Source organism: Microcaecilia unicolor, chromosome 3 (genome assembly GCF_901765095.1).
Source record: "Microcaecilia unicolor chromosome 3, aMicUni1.1, whole genome shotgun sequence".
Lineage (NCBI taxonomy): Eukaryota > Metazoa > Chordata > Amphibia > Gymnophiona > Siphonopidae > Microcaecilia > Microcaecilia unicolor.
This window is the reverse complement of record NC_044033.1, coordinates 402,405,799-402,423,139: the sequence shown is the minus strand read 5'-3', so window position 1 is coordinate 402,423,139 and position 17,341 is coordinate 402,405,799. Positions and strand designations below refer to the sequence as shown.

Below are 17,341 nucleotides of genomic sequence, written 5' to 3'. Positions count from 1 at the left end.
CTATTTTCAGCCCAACTTAGGAGTATAACTTTTTTCTTTTAGGAAGTTATCCAAACCTTTTTTTTTTTTTTTAAACCTCACTAAGCTAAATGCTTTTACCACATTCTCTGGCAATGAATTCCAGAGTTTAATTACATGTTGAATGAAGGAATATTTTCTCCAATTTGTTTTAAATTTACTACTTAGTAGCTTCACTGCATGCCCCCTGGTTCTTGTATTTTTGGGAACGAGTAAACGAGCGATTACTCCATCTTGCCCATTTCCTACCCATACCACACCCACTAATTGGTTTTCCCATGTTAGCATCCACTAATTGTTGAGTTGAATATCTAACTGCACCTATTAAAACCTGATTTAAATAAATAGCACAGTTTTGGTCCTTTAAGGATTTATTTATTGCCCTTTAAAAAGGTGTTGTACGTATCTGAATCACTGCTGAGATGTATTGGATGTTTCTCCCATGGGTACAGTTATCTTTTTTTTTTTGCAGGGGTTCATATTTGTATTTTTAACTCCATCATAAAGACCTAGGGTAGGAAACTGAATGCATTGATATGTAATTTGTTTAGGTCTTTGGTTCCCATTTCCAGTCCTCAAGGGCCACCCACTGGTCAAATTTTCAGGATATCTCTTATGAGAGACATTTGCGTACAATGGAGGTAGCAGGCAAATCCCTTTCATACATATTCATTAGGGATATCCTCAAAACCTGATCTGTTGTGGCCGTTGTGGACTGAAAATGGGGAACCCCTGTTTTAGAACATACTTTTTAAGTGACAGACATGTTTTGTGGTAAATTGTGCCAGGTCAAATGTAATTAAACCTTATTTACTGTTGTGCACTGTGTTTATTTGTAAGCGATGTCATTTTTTGTTTTTCTTTTTACAGCACATGCCAAAATTTAATTCTATTTCAATTAGTGGATACCATATGCAAGAGGCAGGAGCTGATGCAATTCTGGAATTGGCCTATACCATAGCTGATGGTTTGGAATACTGTAGAACGGGACTGCAAGCAGGCCTTAGCATTGATGAATTTGCACCCAGGTAGGTTTAAAAAAAAAAAAAAAGGAATAGAAACTAGTTGTAAACTAGTTTTATGGGTACTTTTCTCTTTTTAAACACAAACACTATAAACCTAGAAACAGAGAAAAATGAAGGTAGGTAAAGACCATATGGCCTATCTGGTCTACCCATCCATACCATCTACTATCCATTTCTCTCCCTTAGAGATCCTATCTACTTGTCCCAAACTGTCTTGAATTACTACTACTAATACTACTATTTACATTTCTATAGTGCTACTAGATACTCTTTTTTTTTTTTTTTTTTTTTTTTTTCTACCACCACCTCTACCGGGAAGCTGTTCCATGCCTTCATCACCCTTTCCATGAAGAAGTATTTCCTCAGGATACTTCTGAGTCTCTCCCCTTTCACCTTCGTCCTAAGCCCCCTCGTTCAAGAGCTTCCTTTCATGTGAAAGAGACTTACCTCCTGTGCATTTATGCGACAGAAATATTTAAACATCTCTATCCCCCCTTTCTTCTAAAATACATATTGAGGTATTTAAGTCTGTCCTTATATATGGGGGTGGAGTGTCTGCCTGTAGCTGCAGAGAGATCTCTGTTACTGCCAGGGGAAAGTTGTTCTTCTCGGCAGACTCACGGGCTTCTTCTGAAGCACTCTGGTTTAGTGGTCCACTTTCTGCTGGCTGCGCTATTTTCCCTGTATTTTGGGTTGCCCCTGCCTCATGTGGCTGTGGAGAACGCAGCTTGGGGACTTGGGATCCTCCTGGGTGGCAAGTTGGATTCTTGGCATTCACAGCCTTAAACACCGCTTCTCTCTCTTTTCGTGGCGGTTCATGGTGGTGGCTGCTTCTCGGCCTCTTCAGTGCAGTTCCTCATTTCCTTTTCCTTTTTATTATCTTTTGGGATGCTGCCCCATTTCTGGCTGTTCAGGTCTGCCTGTTGGGAATGGTCATTCAACCAGTGTAGCGTGGCTGTCCCTTGGAGGGGTAGGGTGTTACTGCCTTTCTGAAGATTGAGGCCTTCCCCAAGCTATAGGGGGATAGGCCACTTCCTATCTCTCTTTTGGCGCTTCTTTTACGGTGCATGTGAGGACATCTCTGCTGGTGGCAGATGGATCCTTCTCACGGATCATTGTCTGTTCTTCACAAAGGGTATGGCCCATCTCGGCCGCTGATTCATTGGGAACTGATGAACGTGGCTGTGACTCTGCATGTCGGCCAGGGCTGCCTTTTGGAGTGGCAAGCATAGCCCTGTCTGTGCAGGGTGGACATAGATGCCTTTCTGGCTGCCAGTTGTGTCTCTTCTCTGCTAGCTGAGTGGGGCTCCTTGGCGATGTGCTGGGCATAGCATGTCAGCCGAAGGAAGCCAAGGAGTCCAGAGTCTGACGAGAGCTCCGCAGAGAAGAGGAATGCACACAGACGCCCACGATTTCACTCGCTGTTGACGCAGGCACAGAGGAGAGTTAAAGCAATGCATTACTCTCCAAACAGATGCTGCATTAAAGTGCCACCTGTTGGTAAAGTTGGCCGCTGTATTGAAAATAAGTTATTCATTGCTAAATGTGCCAAATCTATAATGAAAGATGTAGAAAGATCCTATACTGATCTCTGATCCAAATATGATGCTAGAACATCCAACGCTGCTTCTTGTAGTATAACTGTGTAAAGGAAAGCTACATCCAAAGTGACCAGCCAACAACTGTGATGATCACATTCTGCTGTAGCTATCTTCCTCATGAAATCAGTGGAGTCTTTGATGTACGAAGCTCCCAGCTCCACCATGGGATGTAAAAACAGTCTACATACATAGATAAAGGTTCAAGTAATGAGACCCGCTAGACACAAATGGGCCTTATTCTATAAAGGTTATGCTCCTAAATTACAAGTGCAATCTATTTTGGAGCATAAATTATGCTTGTGATTTAGGAGCATAAATTATGCACATAAATTTAGGAGCATAACCTACTGGGGGGATTGTCTAAAGTCTTATACACTTTAGGTAAAGTATGTAAAAGCGGTGTCTGTTGATTTTTCACATTAAGGAACTGAAATTCTTTTTGGCTGTGTACATGTTGACATCCATTCAACAAAGCACAAAGGCAAGGAACAAAATATCATCCTTCATCGTTAGGGAACAGTTGGAATAAAACAGTGTATTCTGGACATCTATCTTAAGAAAAATAGCCTCTGAATTTTATAAAATGTGCAGTGAAGTGCTCTAAGTAATGAACAGAATATATATGTTCTACTGTGCTGTTGTGAGTCACAGAAGAGAGGGTAAAACAGCATACAGATATAAACAGAAACAGAAAAAAAGCAACACTGGGCCTTCAGGATGGAGATATAAGTACATAAGTAATGCCATACTGGGAAAAGACCAAGGGTCCATCAAGCCCAGCATCCTGTCCACGACAGCGGCCAATCCAGGCCAAGGGCACCTGGCAAGCTTCCCAAACGTACAAACATTCTATACATGTTATTCCTGGAATTTTGGATTTTTCCAAGTCCGTTTAGTAGCGGTTTATGGACTTGTCCTTTAGGAAACCGTCCAACCCCTTTTTAAACTCTGCTAAGCTAACCGCCTTCACCACTTTCTCCGGCAACGAATTCCAGAGTTTAATTACACGTTGGGTGAAGAAAAATTTTCTCCGATTTGTTTTAAATTTACTACACTGTAGTTTCATCGCATGCCCCCTAATCCTAGTATTTTTGGAAAGCGTGAACAGACGCTTCACATCCACCTGTTCCACTCCACTCATTATTTTATATACCTCTATCATGTCTCCCCTCAGCCGTCTCTTCTCCAAGCTGTATAGCCCTAGCCTCCTTAGTCTTTCTTCATAGGGAAGTCGTCCCATCCCCGCTATCATTTTAGTCGCCCTTCACTGCACCTTTTCCAATTCTACTATATCTTTCTTGAGATGCGGCGACCAGAATTGAACACAATACTCAAGGTGCGGTCGCACCATGGAGCGATACAACGGCATTATAACATCCTCACACCTGTTTTCCATACCTTTCCTAATAATACCCAACATTCTATTCGCTTTCTTAGCCGCAGCAGCACACTGAGCAGAAGGTTTCAGTGTGTTATCGACGACGACACCCAGATCCCTTTCTTGGTCTGTAACTCCTAACTTGGAACCTTGCATGACGTAGCTATAATTCGGGTTCTTTTTTCCCACATGCATCACCTTGCACTTGCTCACATTAAACATCATCTGCCATTTAGCCGCCCAGTCTCCCAGTCTCGTAAGGTCCTCTTGTAATTTTTCACAATCCTGTCGTGATTTAACGACTTTGAATAACTTTGTGTCATCAGCAAATTGAATTACCTCGCTAGTTACTCCCATCTCTAAATCATTTATAAATATATTAAAAAGCAGCGGTCCTAGCACGGACCCCTGAGGAACCCCACTAACTACCCTTCTCCATTGTGAATACTGCCCATTTAACCCCACTCTCTGTTTCCTATCCTTCAACCAGTTTTTAATCCACAATAGGACATTTTCTCCTATCCCATGACCCTCCAATTTCCTCTGTAGCCTTTCATGAGGTACCTTGTCAAACGCCTTTTGAAAATCCAGATACACAATATCAACCGACTCCCCTTTGTCCACATGTTTGTTCACTCCTTCAAAGAATTGAAGTAAATTGGTCAGGCAAGATTTCCCCACACAAAAGCCATGCTGACTTGGTCTCAGTAATCCATGTCCTTGGATGTGCTCTGTAATTTTGTTTTTAATAATAGCCTCTACCATTTTCCCCGGCACCGACGTCAGACTCACCGGTCTATAATTTCCCGGATCTCCCCTGGAGCCTTTTTTAAAAATGGGCGTTACATTGGCCACCCTCCAATCTTCCGGTACCACGCTCGATTTTAAGGATAAGTTGCATATCACTAGCAGTAGCTCCGCAAGCTCGTTTTTCAGTTCTATGAGTACTCTAGGATGAATACCATCCGGTCCAGGAGATTTGCTACTCTTCAGTTTGCCGAACTGCCCCATTACGTCCTCCAGGTTTACCGTGAAGTCAGTAAGTTTCTCCGACTCGTCCGCTTGAAATACCATTTCCGACACCGGTAACCCACCCAAATCTTCCTCGGTGAAGACCGAAGCAAAGAATTCATTCAGTCTCTCCGCTACGTCTTTGTCTTCCTTGATCGCCCCTTTTACCCCTCGGTCATCCAGCGGCCCAACCGATTCTTTTGCCGGCTTCCTGCTTTTAATATACCGAAAAAATTTTTTACTATGTTTTTTTGCCTCTAATGCTATCTTTTTTTCATACTCCCTCTTGGCCTTCTTAATCTGCGCCTTGCATTTGCTTTGACACTCCTTATGCTGTTTCTTGTTATTTTCAGACGGTTCCTTCTTCCATTTTCTGTAGTCCTTTTTCTACTACAGACTAGCGACGTGCAGCAGCTCATTTTTCGAAAAATTCAACCTACAAGAGACTTCATTCTGTGCGCTTTGTCCACTAACCTTTTGAGACAAAGCATCCAGACCCCTGAGGCAGGCATTTGTAGGCCGAAACACGGCCTGTGTCTGGTCTTTTTCAGAATAAAAAGGACTACATTTATCTCCATCCTGAAGGCCCAGTGTTGTATTTTTTTTCTGCTACTGTGCTTTTGTAACATGTATTTCCATTAGGTCCCAAGGATCAGTCCAAATGGGTTGTGACCATCCATCAGCAGGTGGAGGTAGATATCTCTAATGAGTGCCTCATAAGCTCCTGCACACAGCAACCAAGCCAATATTCTCTGTCTTCAGCATGCAGGATAACAGATCCTGTGCGCAGTGGTAACTTCTGTGTGGCCTCCTGTCCTGCTTGCAGGTTCAGTTGAGTTGGGGTTGAGAATAACTTGTGCCTCAGGTGTAAACCTAGTAGTCTAGGTCCCTCCCTGCTCCTCTGTTGCCACTTTCTACCTCTTTATCTCAGTCTTCCCTTCTCTTTTTCTCCTGCCTCTATCTAAAAAGAAAAAGGTAGCCACTATGGTTCTTTGTGAGAGCGCTTGTGCTATGGGAAGCTTGTGGGGCTTCAGTGCCTTGGAGGTCACGAGACTGGCTGTGTTCTATGAGTATATTTATTATTCTGTGTCTGAGCCTATTAAGTCTTCTGCGTGGTAAGCTCTTGACTACCAGTTCCTGCACGCTTTGCTTTACTTCTGTGGACACACTTTAGCCATCAATATTCCATCTCCAGGAATCCAGCCCCGCTCTGATGGCGTTTTGTCGGGCTCAGCACCAACAGCTCCTGCATTCTGTGAGGCTTCAGCAGCCATTTTGTCAGTGGGTTCCTCGCCCACTACCATGTCCCAAGATGTTGGTTTTTTGTGGGTAGAAATCTCTGCCTTGCCGTTTTTACCTGAATTTGTTCTTCCATATCATCATGCTGATCAATCCATAGACTGGTGGGTTGTGTCCATCTACCAGCAGGTGGAGATAGAGAGCAAACTTTGCCTCCCTATATGTGGTCATGTGCTGCCGGAAACTGCTCAGTATGTTCTCTATCTCAGCAGGTGGTGGTTACACACAGCAGCAGCTCTGGCTAGGCCTCCAAGCCTAATTTTTAGGTTTTGTTGAGTGCCTGGGGTTGAGGGCTCTTCTTGAGCAAGTGCAAACCTGGTGGCGCCAGGTCCCTCCTTTTCTCCCCCCTCCCGCTGGCTCCGTTGAAAAAAAAAAAAAAATTTTTTGAACGTCCTTAAAGGCGTTTATTTTGACGTTTATTTAAACGTTTATTGCAGCTACACACTGGGACACCAGGTCGTTACAGCTCGGAGCGGAAAGCAGGTAATTTTTACCTTTTATAGCGGGCAGGGGGTTCCCCGATTGGTCTCCACGTGGCCTATGGCGTCGGAGGGCGAGGGCGCAAGGAGTCGCTCCCCGGATCGCGTGTGCGCTTCTAGAGGGGATGCGGGGGTCTTAAAGTCTGATCGCCCTTGTTGGGTGACAGTTTCGTGACCGATGAGTGTCCCGGTCCTTCCTCCGGTGTGGCGGTTTTTCCCGCCATAAACGCCCATCCCCCGCGGCTCGCCTCCGCCATATTGGCCGGCCATGCGGCTCGGACGGCTTCTTCTTGGGCCGCCCTTGAGGTGGGAGACATTGATGCCATGAACGCCCTTAATTTGGGTGACGGCACAAAAGCGGCTAAAGTTAAGCGCCGTTTTTCCCGCGCGGCTCCGCGGAGTGTCGCGCCGGACGCCATCTTGGATGCGCAGCATGTCTCTCCCCCGCTCTTGCGAGCGCTGGTTGAGGGTGCGTCTATGGCTGTAGCCCAGGCTGCGGAAGTGCACAGTCTGGGGGGTTTCTCCTCCGAGTTTGTTTTGCTGCTGCATCAGGCCTCCCTTATGCAAAACGCTGCCCCTGCTCCCTCGTCTGGTAAAGAGGTTGAGGCCCCCGGAGGTAAACGCCCTCGGGTTGATTCCCAGGCCTTGGAGGACTTTGTCTCCTCCGATGTAGATGAGGGCAGCGTATCTGAGTTCTCCCAACGGTCCTTTGCAGATTCCTTGGAGGAGACGGATCCCCGCTCGGATGGAGCGGATGACCCCTCTGCAGCGCGGCTCTTTAGCTCAGAGGATTTGCCCAACCTGTTAATGCAGGCCATGGGCATTTTGAAGATTTCCTCTCCGGAGGACGTCTCTCCCTCAGCCCCTGTTGGCTCTGCCATTATGCTGGGGACGAAGCGCCCGCATAGAACCTTCCACGTGCATGAGGCCATGCACACCTTAATTTCGGCTCAATGGGATGTCCCGGAAGCGAGCCTTAAAGTGGCTAGGGCTATGTCCCGCCTCTATCCTTTGCCTGAAAGTGAACGTGAGGCCTATCTGTGGCCTACCGTGGTTTCTTTAATCACTGCGGTGACTAAGAAAACGGCGTTGCCGGTGGAAGGTGGCACGGCCCTAAAGGATGCCCAAGACAGAAGATTGGAGGCGGCCTTAAGGTCGTCCTTTGAGGCGGCTGCTTTAAGTTTGCAGGCCTCAGTTTGCGGCTCCTATGTGGCCAGGGCGTGCCTGTCTATGGTGCAGCGGGCTTCCCCCTCGGATCATTCCTTGAGGGCTGATTGGCCGGCCCTGGAATCGGGCTTAGCCTATTTGGCAGACTTGCTGTATGATGTCTTGAGGGCCTCAGCTAAAGGCATGGCTCAGACAATCTCTGCGCGGCGGTGGCTTTGGCTGAAGCATAGGTCTGCTGACCACGCCTCTAAATCCCGCCTGGCTAGATTGCCTTTTAAAGGCAAGCTGCTCTTTGGGGTCGAGCTGGACAAAATCGTGACCGATTTCGGCACGTCTAAGGGCAAGAAGTTACCAGAGGTCGGGGCTCGGGCTAGTGCTCGCCCCGGTACCTCCAGAGGACGGTTTCAGGAAGCCCGTCGGTACCGCCCGGGCAGGTGGGGCTCCTCTGCCCCCTCTTCCTTCAAGAGGAACTTCTCCCCCAAGCAGCATTCCTTTCGCAGAGACCGCCGTCCCGGAGGTGCTCCCTCCGGTCCTCCCCTAGGGTCTTGTACCCAATGACGGGGCCTTGGTCCACGCCCCAGTGCAGATTGGAGGACGGCTGTCCTCGGTTCTGGACGAGTGGACCACAATAACTTCAGACGCTTGGGTGCTGGAAGTCATCAGAGACGGCTACAAGCTAGAGTTCTGCCGACCCTTAAGAGACGGGTTTGTACTCTCTCCCTGCAAGTCTCCGGTCAAAGCTGTGGCAGTGCAGCAGACCTTGGACAATCTGATCCGCCTGGGTGCGGTCGTTCCGGTGCCAGAAAATCAGCTTGGCAAGGGACGTTACTCCATTTACTTTGTGGTACCAAAGAAAGGAGGTTCTGTACGGCCTATCCTCGACCTCAAAGGGGTCATTCAGGCACTTTCGCATGGAGACCCTCCGCTCTGTTATAGCGGCAGTGAAGGCAGGAGAGTTCCTGGCATCCTTGGACATCAAGGAAGCGGACTTGCATATTCCCATCTGGCCTCCTCATCAACGCTTTCTGCGTTTTGCAGTACTGGGCCGACACTTCCAGTTCAGAGCCCTCCCGTTCGGGTTGGCTACTGCTCCGCGGACCTTCTCCAAAGTAATGGTGGTCATCGCGGCCTTCCTGAGGAAGGAAGGAGTACAAGTCCATCCTTATCTGGACGACTGGTTGATCCGAGCCCCCTCTTATGCAGAGTGCGGCAAAGCTGTGAACCGGGTGGTTGCTCTTTTGAGCTCCCTGGGGTGGATCATCAACTGGGAGAAAAGCCAGCTGCGCCCAACTCAGTCCCTGGAGTATCTGGGAGTTTGATTTGACACCCAAGTGGGCAGAGTGTTCCTGCCAGACAATCGGATTGTCAAGCTTCAGGCTCAGATGGACCAGTTCCTAGTAGCCTCTCATCTTCGGGCTTGGGACTATGTGCAGCTGTTGGGCTATGACGGCCACGATGGAAGTAGTGCCCTGGGCCAGGGCTCATATGAGACCACTACAACACTCTCTGCTGCAGCGCTGGACTCCGATGTCGGAGGATTATGCTGTACGCCTTCCCTTGGACCCAGCAGTGCGCAAGGCGCTGAGCTGGTGGACGCAGACAGACAAGTTGTCTGCAGGAATGCCTCTGGTGACCCCGGAGTGGATTGTCGTCACGACGGACGCCTCTTTGTCGGGCTGGGGAGCCCACTGCTTGGGAAGGACAGCGCAGGGGCTCTGGTCTCCTGCAGAGGCAAAGTGGTCTATCAACCTCCTGGAACTCAGAGCCATTCGGTTGGCGCTTTTGGAGTTCATCCCGGTACTGGCGTTGAAGCCTGTACGGGTCCTGTCGGACAATGCCACGGCTGTGGCCTATGTCAACCGCCAGGGAGGTACCAAGAGCGCCCCTCTAGCCAAGGAGGCCATGAATCTATGCCAGTGGGCGGAAGCGAACCTGGAACAGCTGTCAGCAACCCACATTGCCGGAGTCATGAATGTCAAGGCAGACTTTCTCAGTCGCCATACCTTGGAGCCCGGAGAGTGGCAGCTATCTGCTCAGGTGTTCTTGGACATCACGAAGCGCTGGGGCCAGCCGAGCCTAGATCTGATGGCGTCATCGGCCAATTGCCAACTGCCGCGCTTTTTCAGCAGAGGACGGGACCCTCGATCCCTGGGAGAGATGCTCTTCTCCAACAGTGGCCGACACAAGAGATTCTCTATGTGTTCCCGCCCTGGCCCATGTTGGGCAGGGTGCTAGACCGGGTGGCAAAGCATCCGGGCCGGATAATCCTGGTGGGTCCGGATTGGCCCAGACGTCCCTGGTATGCGGACTTGATCAGGCTCTCAGTGGACGAACCTCTGCGACTGCCAGTGGAGCAGGGCCTGTTACATCAGGGTCCCGTGGTGATGGAGGATCCCTCCCCCTTTGGTCTTACGGCCTGGCTATTGAGCGGCAGAGTCCGAGGAAGAAGGGCTTCTCAGACAAGGTCATCGCCACTCTGCTGAGAGCGAGGTAGTCCTCTACTTCTACTGCTTACGCCAGGGTTTGGCGTACCTTTGCAGCGTGGTGTGAAGCAGGTTCACTTTCTCCATTTACTGCTCCAATTTCTTCAGTGCTGGCGTTCCTGCAAGAAGGTCTGGAGAAAGGCCTGTCGCTCAGTTCCCTGAAAGTCCAGGTAGGGGCCCTGGCTTGCTTCAGGGGCCGCCTGAAGGGTGCTTCCCTGGCTTCGCAGCCAGATGTGGTGCGTTTCCTCAAGGGAGTTAATCACCTGCGCCCTCCTCTGCACTCAGTGGTGCCTGCGTGGAATCTCAACCTGATGCTAAGAGCCTTGCAAAAGCCGCCTTTTGAACCCTTGTCGAGGGCATCTCTGAAAGACCTGACGTTGAAAGCAGTCTTTTTGGTGGCTATCACTTCAGCCAGAAGAGTTTCCGAGCTCCAGGCACTCTCTTGTCGAGAGCCTTTTCTGCAGTTCACTGAGGCAGGAGTGACTATTCTCACAGTGCCTTCCTTCCTACCCAAGATTGTTTCTCGCTTCCATGTGAGTCAGCAGCTCTGTCTCCCTTCCTTTCGTAGGGAGGACTACCCAGAAGAGTATTCTGCTCTCAAATATCTGGATGTGAGACGGGTCATCATCAGATACTTGGAAGTGACCAATGATTTCCGGAAATCGGATCATCTGTTTGTCCTGTTTGCAGGTCCTCGTAAGGGTCTGCAGGCTGCTAAGCCTACAGTGGCAAGATGGGTCAAGGAAGCCATTGCAGCGGCTTATGTGGCCGCGGGGAAGGTGCCGCCTATCCAGCTGAAGGCTCACTCCACTAGAGCTCAGGCGGCCTCGATGGCAGAGGCCGGGTCCGTCTCCTTGGCAGAGATATGCAAGGCAGCAACTTGGGCATCGGCCCATACATTCTCCAAGCATTACCGCTTTTTACTGCTTGACTGTGGCTGCTCGGGCGGAGGCCCGGTTTGGAGCTTCAGTGTTGAGGTCAGGGATTTCAATGTCCCGCCCTGGGTGAGTACTGCTTCGGTACATCCCACCAGTCTATGGATTGATCAGCATGATGATATGGAAGGTAAAATTATGTATCATACCTGATAATTTTCTTTCCATTAATCATAGCTGATCAATCCATAGCCCCTCCCAGATATCTGTACTTTTTATATTCTGGTTGAATTTTAGGTTCAAGTTTAGTCTTCAGTTCCTTCAGGAGGACTTCGTGTTCAAGTTTTTTCACTTGGATTCTTCAAGTGTTGAGACGAGTTTGTGTTACAGTGAGCTGCTGCATTCCTCTCCCCTCCGTTTTACGAGGCTGGATTGAGACTTAAATTCTGCCGGCACTCCCTCCCGCTTCGTGCGGCTGTAGGGCAGCTTTGTACCCCTCCCGCTTCGGCGGTGTTAGGGTCAGTCAGCTCCTCCCGCGATTGCGGTTGCAGGATAAGCCAGATCCCCCCGCATCGGCGGGTGTGGTGTCCCTCCCCCGCTCCGCGGGGATGAGCTGGACGGATTCCCCTCCCCCACTTGTGTGGGGATGAGCTGGGTTAATTCCCCTCCCCCGTTTCGGCGGTGGTGAGCTGGGCAGAGTGTCCCTTTGTGGGTGTAATTCTCTAAGTGCTGAGTCCTGCGGATGGAGCTTTGATATCGACATACTGAGGAGTTTCCGGCAGCACATGACCACATATAGGGAGGCAAAGTTTGCTCTCTATCTCCACCTGCTGGTAGATGGACACAATCCACCAGTCTATGGATTGATCAGCTATGATTAATGGAAAGAAAATTATCAGGTATGATACATAATTTTACCTTTTATTACATCACTAGTAACGAAGGCCCGTTTCAAATCGCAATGAAACGGGCGCTAGCAAGGCTCCCCTCCGTCCCTTTGTGTCTCCGTGTGTCGCCAACCCCCCTGCAGCTTCCGTGCGAGAGCTACAGTGCAGTACAACGTTGGAGCTGAGAATGTGCTCCGCCCTCAACGTCATAACGTTTGACGTGAGGGCGGGGCCCACAGACTGTGATTTTGTGTGGCTTCAGAGCTTCGAACTTACGAACCTGGCTTCAGTGACGTCAGTGCAAATAGAACGTTGAGGGTGAGTTTTATATATATAGATGCCTTTTTATTAAAGTCAGCTCAAGCTGCCTCTCCTTCTTCCCCTTACATTGCTTCTAAGAAACGTTCTATTTCGCAGGATTTGGAGAATGTTCTTCCTTGGGACTCATAGGAGGTTTTATCTGTGTATTCTGACTGTCTTAGTTCTGCTGATGGCCCTGACTTGGACATTTCAGAGCAGGCGGGGGGGGGGGGGGGGGGGGGGTTATGATGATCCTACACTAGCTAGTCTTTTTTGAGAGCAGAGTTGCCTCTGATCATCAAGCCTTTTTCTGTGGAGTCTTGCTTCCCTAAGCATCAGGTATAGTTTATCAGCACTCACCCGTGAATCTCAAAACACAGCACAAGTCCTTACAGCATGTTGGCTCAGGACTCAAAAGGAAAAAGACTAAAAAGGATCATAACAGCAAGTTAATTATTAAGTATATCATTCACTGCTTTCACTAGGATTTGCCACCAAAAGGATTTATGCAAAACAAAACAGGAAAGGTTTAATTTTTTTTTCTTCCTCAACAAACATTTAGTTTGTGTCCATGATAGTTCTATGCTTCTCATGGGCTTTACCCGCTGTTTTCAGGATGCAGCTTAGAGCTGTATCCTCAGTGTACCTCCTTCTAACCAGATATTCTCAATAAACTGATCCCAGCCACAGGCTATGACTGCCAGGAACAGTCTCTGTAAACTTCACGTGGTTGAACTGGAACTCTGGGTATTCAGGAAAAATTCCCATATTCTCCTCCACTGGTAATTGTACTCCTTCCAGAACAAACTCTGTTTGTTCCACCCCTGACCGCCCCCTTCAGGCAGGTCAGTCCCTGTCTTACAACTGCATTTGTGAGGACCTAGCTCCAGTTCCTCTCTTTTCTCCAGCTTCCTAGCTCTGTATTAACTTGGGGTTCTTCTCCCCCACTCTGGCTTCAGCAGGCTTTCTATGTTGGTGTCTTCCTTGAGAGGACTGGCCAGTCCCTCCCCTCTCTTCAGGCTCTCTTTGATTCTCAGATATACTGTTTAGTGAGCCCATGGAACTTGCCTGGATATAAACGCCTACCCCTCCTTAAGGGCTGACTCCTATCCCTCTAGGAAGGCACTGCAGGTGTGAAGCTTCCCTCCCTTCCTGAGGATATGTTCTTTCTTCCTTCCAGAGCTTCTATGCTTGTCCTGGGGAAGAATAGAACTAAGCCCTCTTGAGAAGGGTTTAGAACCTTCGGGATCTGTCCTTTTGGTAATTACAATCTCCCCTTCTGCTGCAACCATTTAATGAGCAATCGGGTATGAAAAAGACAACAGGGAGACCAGGAGGGCATCCAACACACCACAATGTACAGTTGAATAACATATGTGGAACTGGTCTGAGTTACATGGTGTGCGGCAAGCTAGTCCAAAAATGGTGTGAATGGATAGACACTACAGCCATTAAAGACTTGGGAGAAGAGCCAGGCTTTCACTTGCTTCCTGAAGTAGAGGTTTTCTTAAAGTTGGGCATAGCCCCTCTGGGATTGAGTTCCAGTTTTGGGGTTATTCCTGAGAAGGCTTGCTGGTGTGCATCACTTAACCTAATTTCCTTTAATGAGGGTACAATTAGGGATTCTTCTTGAGAGGACCTTAGAGGCCTCAAAGGTATAAAGAGGTCTGGACCAAGGGGTGAATGCAGAGGACCTGTGTTTGATTCCTGTGCTAGATATTTATTTCCCAGAGAGACTGAGCCATTTCTCAATGCCAGCACTCAGCTGGTGGACATAGGGAACAATGGTGCTGGTTCCAGAGGGTGCCCTTACGTATCACGCTGAGCTGAGGATTGGGCTAGGTAAGCAGGAGAGATTTGAAATATGTAAAAAAATAATAATAATAAAACCTAGTAATTGTAAATTAAAGCTTATGGCACCATAGCCAAATAGTTTCCTCCTATTTCTTTAGGCTTCTGTCAGGCCAAAAGTAAATAGTTTGAAAATAGAAAGGTTTCCACTATTCTTCATGTTCTTAATGTGGAGGAGGAGGTTCAGCTGGGTTCTACTGCCACTATTTTATGTCATCAGTGATTTCTAGGCCTTTGTCATAGCTATCCAAAATATTTTCCCAATAAAGTGTGCTTGCTTTTTCTTCCTTTTAGTCTCATTATTTAGGATTTTATGCAGTTTGCAATTCCGTGGTAGGAATAAAGCTCGCTGTGATGAGTTTCTCAGATTTAACGCTAGTGCACTTTTAATACTTGAATTGTGCTGAAAAGCTTCCTTCTACAGTTCATATGGTGCATTATATATGCAGGCAGCATATTGAGATGTGTCTGGACGTTCTTTTTAATCACAGCCCTGAGCTATGTCACTTTTCCATGGTATGGTAAAAGAAAGTACTTGTCTTTTGCCTTAAAAAAAAATTTTTTTTTTTTTACTGCAGACTCTCTTTCTTCTGGGGTATTGGGATGAACTTCTACATGGAAATAGCTAAGATGAGAGCTGGCAGACGTCTTTGGTCTCATTTAATAGAGAATAAGTTCCAGCCTAAAAATCAGAAATCTCTTCTACTTAGAGCTCATTGCCAGACCTCAGGATGGTCACTTACGGAGCAGGTGAGTCTTTAAAAGGCAAAAACAAATCCTTCTGTAATGAAAATATAGATAGATCTGTATATAAAGGGAAAGGCATACAGCAACATAAGCAGTCATAATGATGCATATTCTTTGTAGGTGATTTATCAAGAGCTTTTCCAGGACTTTTCCGGATTCTAGCTCTTATCTACAGAAAAAAAAACCCACTAATAAAGATGTCTCTCCCTTGCCTCATTAAGCCATTTTCACTGCTGCAAAAATATTAAAAAGTTATTCAATGCAGAACTAATATTCAGTTGATAGGGAAACATGGTGATTCAGTCTTTCTTGAATCCGAGATCTCATACTGGTTTTTGTTTGAAATAATTTTCGGTATTTATATCCTATAGAGATACTGTTAAAATCCAAATTTTCATTTGCACCAGACAAGTTCTAAAATTGCTAGCACCATAAGAAGCACAGAATGCCAACCAGGCACTTATTCTAATGATTTTCCATTTCTGCTGCTGTTCCATAGACTCTTGTTGTCCAGCTTTTTATCTACGGATCCTCTGTGCTTGAATTCTGTAATTTTTGTGCATATAGAAATTAGATCAAAAATAGAAATTGTGACATAAGCAGGTGTGTTTTAACTTTTTCCATTATAGTATTCTGTTGTCTGATTTTAAAATTTTAATTGTAAACCGCTTTGACTTGTACTACAGATAAGGCGGTATGTTAAGTCCAAATAAATGACAAACGATAGACCTTTAGCTAGGTAGTCCCATGTTCTTGCTTATCAGAGAAAGGTTAATTGTTATTTCTTAGGAGAGTATTTATTAAGGTGTGTTACAGCCCTAACCCATGTTATTTGCCCCTTAACACATGTTAAAGGGCAGTGATATGCATTACATTACTGTACATTAATATTAGGTTCCATGGACTACATAGTAATGAGGTTCAAAGCATGCTAATGCATTCAAAACAACTCATTACTACTGTATGTAAATCGAATAGCGCGGCTTGTGGTGAACTTGTGCAAGCTGCATTATCCCTGGAAAAATACTGCCATCAAAAAGCTGGTGTTATTTTTTTTTTTTTGTCCTGCAGGGTGTCTATCAGGGAGGGGCAGAAGTGATCCCCTGATATACCAAAGGATAATCACTTCCATGGAAAATTGAGGTGTGATAAAAGTCTGACTTTTACCACACCTTTAATAATTATGCCTCTTATTTACTCAATTAATAAGTTAAGCAGTGGATCCAGCAGTGTGAGCTATTTTCTAGAAACTTCTGGTAGAATCCTTTTGTACTAGCATGAGACAGAGATCATGTTAACTAATTGTCTGGATCATTACTTGTAGTAAGTGCTGTCTTTCTTAATTTTTTGTAGGATCCTTATAACAATATCATTCGTACTGTGATTGAAGCAATGGCAGCAGTGTTTGGAGGTACTCAGTCTTTGCACACAAATTCATTTGATGAAGCTTTGGGTTTACCCACAGTGAAGAGTGCTCGAATTGCCAGAAATACTCAGATCATAATCCAAGAAGAGTCTGGCATTCCTAAAGTGGCAGATCCATGGGGAGGTTCCTGTATGATGGAGTGTCTCACTAATGATGTTTATAAGGCTGCTTTGCAGGTAATTTTTCTTTTCTCTTCTAAAGAGTGCTATTTTTTGAACACTGAATATTGAAAAGTACATTAATATAAAAAATGAGGTTTTTGGCTGATGATTAGTCTATGTCCAAAGGAATTGCAACGTGTATGAATATGATGAAGCAGGGCTGATGCTAGGGTTTCTGGCGCCCACCTGCATCTTATTAGTTGCCGCCCGCTACCCATCCAGGGGTGGGGTCACTATGGCTCTGCCCTGCAGTAGAGACACCCACTGGCAATTGCGCATATAAACAGGCATCTTTGAAAATATTACACCAGTATAGGAGAAGAAAATAAAGTTGTTGGGTTTTTTTGTTTATAAATAATTTCTGTAAGCTGTTACAGCTCTAGTATACCCAAATGACACAAACCAAATTAGCACACAGACCAGGAATTAGGAGAACAGTCTTGCCAAATCTGAAACACAATACGTTATCAAAATCTCAGAACCTAACAGACAGATCCCTATTCAGACACTTGGCTTTGCAGTCACACATGCAGAACAGAGAAAGCCCCTCTTCAAAAATTAACCTGAAATCCTAAGAAGCTAGACTCTGCATGCAGCTCACAATACCAGAAAAACAGAAAGAAACACATTGCT

The 17,341-nt window shown here is 46.6% G+C and overlaps 1 protein-coding gene across 2 annotated transcripts in view; it reads left to right on the top strand.

The window, feature by feature from the left end:
* MMUT (methylmalonyl-CoA mutase) overlaps window positions 1–17,341 on the top strand; it is a 91,097-nt gene that overhangs the window by 30,760 nt on the left and 42,996 nt on the right. For both annotated transcript variants that reach the window (XM_030198754.1, XM_030198755.1), the window contains exons 4-6: window positions 889–1,046; window positions 14,953–15,124; window positions 16,475–16,723. In XM_030198754.1, coding sequence (XP_030054614.1) covers window positions 889–1,046; window positions 14,953–15,124; window positions 16,475–16,723 — 579 coding nt within the window. The remainder of the gene's footprint in view (window positions 1–888; window positions 1,047–14,952; window positions 15,125–16,474; window positions 16,724–17,341) is intronic.